Genomic DNA, 9,649 nt, shown 5'->3' with positions numbered 1-9,649 from the left:
AAAAAAAAAAAAAAAAAAAAAGAAAAAAAAGAAAGTAAGGTTTAGTGTTCAAAAGCTTACAATTCAAAATATGACAAATTTCAAAATATAAAGTGAAATGTGATAAATTAGACAAGACAGGCTATTTTCAACTTATTTTCACATAAGCAAAATCAAGACTTTTCTTAACATTTAAATTATTATTTTTAAAAATCTTTAGGACAAATTTGGTTATAGCTAAAATACTGAACTCTTACAATGATTTATAGAAACAAATTCGTATTGCATCAAGAGAGACAAATATTGCCATGACATTAGGGTTAGCACTGAAATATGTACCAATTTGAATCAACAATATGAAAATGTTTTGTTTAAAACTACATATTTTTATGCTGGACGTTTGAGAAAATATTTAAGAAAATAAATACACTATTAAAAAAAAGAGTCTTAAGATACTTCATTCCTAACATCTCTTACCAAATCAAGCCACAAAAAATTTATATATATCAAGGTCCCCTAACAATCAATTACAAGTAGTTCAGCAATCTGTGAATATATACTAAATACTTTTTTCAAAATAAAACATCAAAATGATATGCCTATGGAATTCAACCAATTACAAATCAGATATATTATAGCTTAATGAAGCCCAGCTTCTAGGGTTCCTCAGTTTTACACATTAGTCTATAAAAACTGGTGTGAAGAAAGAGAGAAAAAGGATGGATGGATGGAGGGAGGGAATGTAACTGCTTAACTAAGAAAGGTATACCAAGTTTAATTTATAAGTAAAATTAACAAATGTGAAATAAAGTAAAGGTTTGTGTTTGTATGATTCTTTTCTTCAAGTTAAAATGAAAGAAAGCAGAAATATGATCCTTACATTATGTGGCTAATTAAAATAAGAAGCTCTAGCCAGGGATTTATCTCAGTGATGCTGCCACCTACCTCATAAGCACAAGGTCCCAAGTTTGATCCCCAGTAACTGCAAATAAAAACTAAACTAAAATAAAAATCTCTAACATTATATTGAGGGCATAAACAAACAATAGAACGTATAGAAAACCTACATAACTTTTTTTTTTTTGGTACTGGGGACTGAATTCATGACCTGCACTTGTGAGGCAGGTGCAATGCTACTGAGCTAAATCCTGAGCCCAACATAACATTTTTAAAGGAAAGCCTTAGTGGAAATGCTAAAATACAAACTGAGAGTAAGACTTGATAATACAGTTCTGGCACTGTTTGGGGCTCTAGAGTCCACATAAAAATTTACTTCATCATAAACAAAAAGAGTTTGAGAAGAACAATAATATAAGGAATTAAAATCAAAATACAAACAAAATGAGCTTAATCATAAAAATTTCAACCAAAAAAAAATTTTTAACTTACCATCAAGATAAATATCACTCCCTAGTTCTGCATCAACCCAAAATATAGTAGCCACAGCACCTGAAAATATATATTATGTTTATGTTGTATACATAAATAAAATAAGATTATTTCTCCAAACTGCAAAACATGATTTTCTTTAATTTTTTTTTGATGGAATCAGCAGGTAAAAACACAAATCAAATCTGAGATTCCAATCTTTACATAGGACTTACTGTAATAGGACCTTTTACTATTTATTTACAGTCACTTCTACCCTTTCTCCCTATTTCCTCAAAAAAAAAGATCAACCCTCACTATACACAAACAGCAAGTTTCTACAGATGCCAAAATGATAATTAGTAAACAATTCAGATATTATGGCTGTGTACATATTAGGACTTATTTTTCATCTCCTGAATATAAATAATCATATGCTTCACACATAATAAAACATCCTCAAAGGAAAGCCAAGAGAAGATAAATAATTCCAAAATTGCTTGTTCAAACAATAAGTAAATAAATTTATATATATATATATATATATTTTTTATATATGTATATATATATATGTATATATTTGTGGGGGGGTACTAGGGTCCTTGCACTTGTGAGGCAGGCAGTGGAACCACTGAGCTAAATCCCCGGCGCTAAATTTATAATTTTTGTAGGAGAAAAGAAGTAAAGTTGTAAATTCTCTCACATTACTAAATAATTCTCACGTTATTCATTTAGTACTGCCATACAAACTAGACAATAATGAATATAACTGTACTGTATACCTAAAAAGTACCAATAAACTCAATGAAAAAAAAACTAGGTCTAAGGAAAAATTATTTCTAAGTAAGAAATTAAAACTTGTTTTTGACAGAAACTGATTCAGTACCAAACCACATATCCTGATTAGTATGCCACAACACAAGAAAAAGAAAACGGACAGCAAGGAAGGCATTTGATTTTTCAAAGCATCATAGGCCCAGTTAGTGACAGTGCTGTCTAAAAGAATGAGCATAGGAGAAAAACAAGGATAACTGAACTCATTCCACTGTCTAAAGCTGTCCACCTATCCTGATGAGATGTGGTCCCCCAAGCATCACCCTGTGTCAACAATAAAATACCTGTCAGCTGTTTACAGTGATTACTCATGCAAGATATAGCAAGGGCTACAAGATCTAATAGTTTCCTGATACCTATTGATTTTTTCCCCAAAACTTAATAGTTTTCCAATCTGACTGAAATAGGATTTGTGAGTTACAGGGGCTGAATCAATGTCTATCCTTTTCAAGGAAATTACTTTACCATGACAATTATTTAGCTTAGAACTAGAGAGGGTCAGTCTCCTAAACAGGAAACAACTGAATTGCCAGTAAGAATTTTCTTCACTTTCTTGGCTAAACACATGATTTTAATTAATAGGAGAGAAATCTATAATATCATTACTCCAAACAGTAAGTCACAAAATATTAATTTTTTTCATTCAGTAAAATACCTAAATTGTATATAAATCATGTCATACCACTAACATTTGCTTATTATTAAGGTGAACTGTAAGAGGGCATCAGAATTTTTATTCTAAATATGTTGGTATACTTTGCTAGAATATTTACCAAGCCACACAGAAAAGAATTGTTTAAAATTTGGATGAGGGTGTTTTGCTGCAGTAATAAATGGAATGAATTGGGTGATTTTTTTTCTTTGCAGGGAATATAAGGCAAATGTCTGGAAGATACGTTTGTCTGTCTCTAGGGGAATGCTACTGGCACCTTATGGATAGAAGCCAGGAAGGCTGTTAAGCATTCTACAATGTCCAAGAGAGCTGCCCTGCACATAACAAAAAACAATTACCCAAACCAAAGCGTCATTTGTTCGAAGGCTGAGCTCAATTACAGATCTCTTCCTTCAAACCAAATAAAACAAGGCTGAGGCAGGTAGATCACCATGAGTTTGAGGGCAGCCTGGATCACATAAGTGAGTTAAAGACCAGCCTGAACCACATAGTAAGACCCTGTCTCAAAGAAACAAAACAAAAACCAAAAATAAATAAATTTAAAATAATAAAAAATTTAGAACTATAAAAAAAAGATTATATAACCTTGTACAATAAAATTTGAAGTGACACTTCAAATAAGAAACAAAGTTCTAAGTAAGTTATGCTCATTCCTACCTCTATTTCCAACCTTAATAAGAGGTTGTAGGAAAATAATCTAAAAATCCTAATACTTATCAGAAATACTTTACAAGGGCTGGGGATTTAGCTCAGTGGTTCCGCCGCCTGCTTTGCAAACACAAGCACAAGGTCCCAAGTTCAACCCCCAGTACAAAAAAAAAAAAAGAAATACCTTACAAAATGCCAAGAAGTGGAAACGAGGGAATAAGTAATATAAGTAAAAATCAACAACAACATTAAAAACTTCAAGAATAAGTTTCTAACCATTTCCACATTTGGGAGAAAGTCACTTTCTAGTGCAGAAAGCAAAAGGAAACAAAAGGTCTGGGTGCGATGATGTCTCTACACAGGTTATATCAATGTATACTTCAGTAGTTGCAGTCTTGAGAAGACTTTATGTATGTAAATACATACAGGTATTTTAAGAGAACAAAAGCTAATAGCCACATTACCTCATCTAGCTTTTTAGACCAACCATTTTTCCTTTGTCTCCCTCTGGCTATTCCTCAGTAATATCTAGCTTTTAAAGTGGGGCTCAAGAAAAACATGAACAAGATGGGTGGGTATTGGAAAAAATTCCTCATTAACACAACTAAATAAGTAAAAGTTTTCTGGGCTTCCAACATGAAGCATAAATGTATGCACATGTATTACAGCAGGAAAAGCAAGTACACACAAAGACAAAAGTTAGGACGAAAAAATACTGAAAAATAAACGGGGGCATACATATGGCAAAGAACTCATTCTGGAAGGAAATATAATCCAAGAAACCAAAGATAATTCTTTTGAAGAACTACTCTTAACAAAGAATTTAAAAGCAATGCACCCTTAATAAAAAAAAAATGATTGAAGAAAAGAAAAATCACAATAGTATGAAAAGATAGTGCTAAAGAAATTTGGAGCCAATAAACTCAGTTAACCATTACTCAAATGAACTACTCACTCTCACTTGAAACAGTAAGGAACAAAAAAGACACTAGTAGAAGCAGAATTACTGACAAAAAGGAAGACTTTAGATGATCACAGTAAATGAAGATAGATGCAAAATATGAATCAAAAGTTACTTAAGGAAACAAATAAAGCTCAATATGAAAGAAGCAGAGTATCCAATAATTTGACAGAAAAATTGTTCATGGTATTAAACAAGGAAAATGTTCTTACAAGAACTAAGGGTACACTGTATTTCAAGAAAAATGTATCTTGTGTATATTACTGAACTTGAGAAATAAAGAAAAAAATTTTAGGCATTTTAGATGCAAATCACTTTCCAGGAGGAAAGAAGAATCCAAGTTCTACAGTAATATGGAATGTTCCACTATAATAAAATAGTGACCACAAAGTTCTAATGTAAGTATTCCCAAAGGATAACTACCAAGTTATTTTTCAGTAATGCCAAATAGTCTCAAACATTAAAAAAGTAAGCATTGAAACTCAGAGATTACAGCACTTACAAATTCTGATAAAAGGAGAAAAAACTGGACAAGGAAATTCAGCTAATTAAAAAAGAATAATTATGTAGCAATATTTGCAAAGTCCCAAAGGAAAGAAATTGTGATCTAGAAATTCTATATCTAACAGAATGATCCTTTAAGTAGTAAAACAAAAAACAAATATTCTAAAGAACTATGTAAAAACTCAGAATTCGGCATCAACAACATGAAATTACCTGACTATAAAATTCAATTAATCAGGAGATTGTTTTGTTTCATTGTGGTGCTATTAGATGCAACCCAGGGCCTTGCACACACTAGGTAATCACTAAATCAGCCTCAAGGAATGGCTTAACTCAAGAATGGAGAAGACAAGGTACTGATGAGCATTAACCCATTTAAACACAGAGGGAAAAAAGGATGAAAGAATGTAAATGTTAAAACCTTGTCAATATAAAGAATACAACCCAACAAAATTAGGAGATGGGACAAAATTAACAGCATAATTAGCTCATCGTTTACGAGATGGAGTCAATACTCATCTGAATATTGAAAAAATGTAGTTTAAAAATGTCTACTTCACATTCTCTGTAATTTTTTTCTCTTTAATTCATATTTTTTGTGAGGGAAAAGTATATTATCTGAAAGTCAGCAATTTCTTCACTTTTCAGTTTCTCTTTTTTCTGTCAGATTCAAATAATTAATGACTATTAAAAATACTCTGTATATGTAGGCACTTTTCAGAAGGGCATATAGAGCAGGGCCTCCCAAACTAACACTAGTAAAAAAAAAATCACCTGGAGAATTTACTAAAAAGATTTGCTGGGCTTCACCACCAGAGATGCTGATTAAGTAGATTTGGGTTGGTCTCACCCATGTGCTTCTTTTTTCTTTTCAGTATAGGGATTGAACATAGGGCCTTTGCAAAGAACTACAACCACATCCTTCTTTGAAACATGGCCTTCCTGAGTCATTAAGTTGCCCAGGCTGGGCCCGGTCACGTGATCCCCCTACTTCAGCCTCTCAAGAGTGCTGGGAATACAAATATGCCCCAGAAAGCCCAGCTAATACCATGCGTTTCTAACAAGCTCCCAAATGAGACTGACATTGCCATTCAACATACCAAATCATGGAGCACTACCACAGAGAGATATCCAGAATTCAAGGTACTAACTTGTGTTTCATGGTAGTGACACAGGATTTTTTTTTCTTTTTTTTCTATTTTTGGTACTTTTTAAATTCTTTTATAATGAATGTTCCACCTTTATCCAAACAATACAATTATTATTCTACAAAAAAAGAAACATTAAACTATTTTTAATACCTATGCAAGTAGAAAAGCTTTCTGAGATCTTTTTCTGCCTCTCAAAAGTAACAAGTTTTTCCGTACAAAGTGGCAGAGGAAGATATAAATTCTGTTTCTGAAAGGAACTATTATTTACTATTTCAAAAAGAGGCATATATAGCTAGTTGTGGTAGCACATACCTGTAATCCCAGCACTTCAAGGCTGAGGCAAGAGGATCACAAGTTCAAGCTCAGCCTGGGCAACTTAGTGAGACCTTGTCTCAAAATGAAGGCAAAAAGGGCTGGGAATCAAGAAATAAAACTTCAAATTCTATTAACACTTAAAAGTGCCAAGAAGTACTCTGCTCATTCATCTGATACAATCCAGAATTTTCATGTTTTGAAACAAAAAAATACATAAATCTAAAATAAAGCTTTAATATTCATTTTAAGAATCCTTCACTTTCTGATACCATTGGGTCGCAGGCCATGGCAATCACACCTATACCCCTACGCTGTATTCCTCATTTTGGAAAAAGATAACAAGGTGTCAGGTACCACAGGTGCACAATATATAATCTGAAAAGATAATTGTGCACCATGGGGTCATTTTGGGTCTGAGAACTAACAAATCATTATAATAAATGCATTGCACACTGAGGTCTGTTTTTTCACTTAACTGTAAATGGCAAAGCATGCTATTTTTTTTTTTTTTTTTTTTTTTTTTTTTTTTTTTTTTTTAGTGCCAGGGATCGAACTCCGGCCCTTGCCCATGCAAAGCAGGCAGCAGAACCACTGAGCTAAATCCCCGGCTAATAATGCTAATTATTGATTTTAAAAAATTGCTCACTTTAAATATCTCTGATACATCTATTTAAAAATGTCAAAGAACTACCTTCTGGTTATTCATAACGTCACTTCTTACCAGGATCTGCTAATCCAGTGGTCTCTAACAGAATGTAATCAAATTTCCCCTTCTTCTGCATCAAATTCTCAATAGCCCTAAGGCCACTATCCCTAGAGAAGACCAAAATATACCACTGTTGATTACTCATATACTTCTAAATGATCATTTAAAACATATTCAACAAAACATAAAAATATCTTTATGCATGTGAAAATTTAACTCTTTCTTAAGCACCTAAGAAACTGTCTATCCAATGCTAACCAGTGAGGAAAAGGAAATAGACATATACACAGAAAAGTTAAAAGAAGTTATGTATGTAATGAGTTAACACTTTGACTTATTGAGTCAGTGTTTCTTAATTTACAGCTTTCTGGGAGATAAAAATGAACATCCAAAATAATAAAATTTATTACTTATAGAAGTTTAAAAGCTAAAGGGTCAGGTCATTAAATACCATTTAGTTCTATCTTGAATTAGTATACATTTTATTTTAAATTATGATATTCTTATAACAAAAAATGAAAGAATATTGTATCACATCTCGGTTCAGAAAATTTGTTATGACTTCAACCCTCCTAATACATTTGATTCAAAGTCAAATATGTAAGGTAGTCCATGGTGTAGAAAAAAATTTAACTCACTAGAATACACAAAATCAGTACTACACGTACTAATTTTCATAATTTATCCAACAAATATTTTAGTTGCTATTCTGTATCAGGTACTCTTCTTGGATTTATGCAGCTTAATAAGTCTGGAAAACTTAACTGTTTCATCTTGTTTGGAGAGTCATTTGTTTTAAAAGAGGTTTAATATTTGGAAATAAGACTGATGTATTAAATTTAGAATAATGACTTCTTACACATGAGATTTTCATGCACCTTCTCTTTCTGTGTGTGTGTGTGTGTGTGTGTGTGTGTGTGTATTTTTATTTTTATTTTTTGAGACAAGGTCTCACTATGTAGTTCAGGCTTGCCTTGAACTCACATTGTTGCACAGGCTGGCCTCAAAACTTGTAGTGATCCTCCTGCCTTAGGCTCTACAGTGCTGGGATTACAGGTGTGTGCTACCACACCCAGCTTGTGCTCTACATATTATTTAAATAAACACTGACATGGAAAAAAATCTTTAAACTCAGTAAAAGGACAAAAGCAGTAGAGTAAATATGAAAAAAAAAAAACAAGAAACACTTTAAATAACTCTTGAAAATGTATTTCCTATTTGCAAATACAATGAAGCAAACTGTCTAAATTCAGTTAACTTGCACAGGAAAATCAAAGCTGGAATAAACATTTCTAGTAAACTAAAACAAGCACAGAGTAAACACATTCCTACTTCATTGAACAGCAGAGGCATCCATTTCCAAGTTCCAGCCACTCTTCATAGAGCTCTCCACCTTGACTTACAGCTAAGGATTTTTCTACTGCACTTCCTAGAAAAATTAACAGGAGGCACTCTTTAGACTATTCACAAGCCAACCAAAAACAAACATGGACATTTCAAAGCAGTAACTCCATTTTATAATTTTAATTCTTTCATTCTGCCCATTCAGTTTTAAGACTGAAATTACAATACTCTAGATTATTTTTGCTTTTCTGTAAGACTTAAACCTCTAAAAAGGCAAATTCAAAACGACTTCCTTTTTAAGCCTCTTACTTGCTAATTCCCATTTCTTAATAAAGTCACTAATGTGGGCCGGGAATTTAGCTCAGTGGTTGGTTCCACCACCTGCCTTGCAAGTGCAAGGTCCCGAGTTCAATATTCGGTACCCAAAAATAAAAAAATTAAAATTAAAATAAAAAATAAAGTAACTACCTTGAGAACATTTTTCCCTGCCTACAGTAAATCTTCTAGGTAGATGAATATATTTTATATATTGGATTTTGTATGCCCTCTGAACTCTTATCAGATTATCTTATCTATTTTTTTCTTTTCAATCTTCCTCTAAATTGTTTTTATTGGGAAGATTGCCCACTATTCCCACAATGAGTAAACATCTTAGTTCATTGTGAAAAGGTTTTGGCCAAGTTATCATGTTCTCATTTAAAAATGAAACTTTTAATCAAATATACAAAAGTTTCCTATTAATGCTTACTTGGGAAGAAGCACATATAAAATATCTGTTACAAGACTGATTCTAAAAGTTTTAGTTTGCCTGTAATAAAGAAATATACTAGGGCCGGGGCTAACCCCTCAGGGTAAGATCCATAAGGCCCTGCAATCAATCCCAGGAACCAAAAAGAAGCAAAGCATTATACCAAAACCAGAGCACAGTTCTAAATGTTCAGGAAAACAAATGGTCAAATGCAAATGTGTGTGTGGGAAAGGTAATTTTCCATTTATATATTTTCCATTCATATTTCAGTTAGGTGATATAAAGAGCTGTCAAAGGGATTGCTTCAGAATTCAGGCTATATAAGACATGAAGGAAAGTACTGAGAATGCTATACAGGACAAAATTGTGAAAATTATCCCAAACAATGAAGAAAAAGACAAAGAAAATACAGTAACTA

At 32.5% G+C, this 9,649-nt stretch overlaps 1 protein-coding gene across 1 annotated transcript in view; it reads right to left on the bottom strand.

Moving 5' to 3' along the window:
• The window catches only part of Cbwd3 (COBW domain containing 3), a 46,678-nt gene that overhangs the window by 32,271 nt on the left and 4,758 nt on the right, over positions 1–9,649 (bottom strand). The window contains 3 exon segments of the mRNA XM_010605862.3: positions 1,369–1,428; positions 7,155–7,246; positions 8,472–8,568. Of these exon segments, the coding sequence (XP_010604164.2) occupies positions 1,369–1,428; positions 7,155–7,246; positions 8,472–8,568 (249 nt within the window).

This window comes from Fukomys damarensis, unplaced genomic scaffold (genome assembly GCF_012274545.1).
Source record: "Fukomys damarensis isolate Sample0158 unplaced genomic scaffold, DMR_v1.0_HiC HiC_scaffold_31, whole genome shotgun sequence".
Taxonomy (NCBI): domain Eukaryota; kingdom Metazoa; phylum Chordata; class Mammalia; order Rodentia; family Bathyergidae; genus Fukomys; species Fukomys damarensis.
This window is presented reverse-complemented; position numbering and strand designations above follow the sequence as displayed.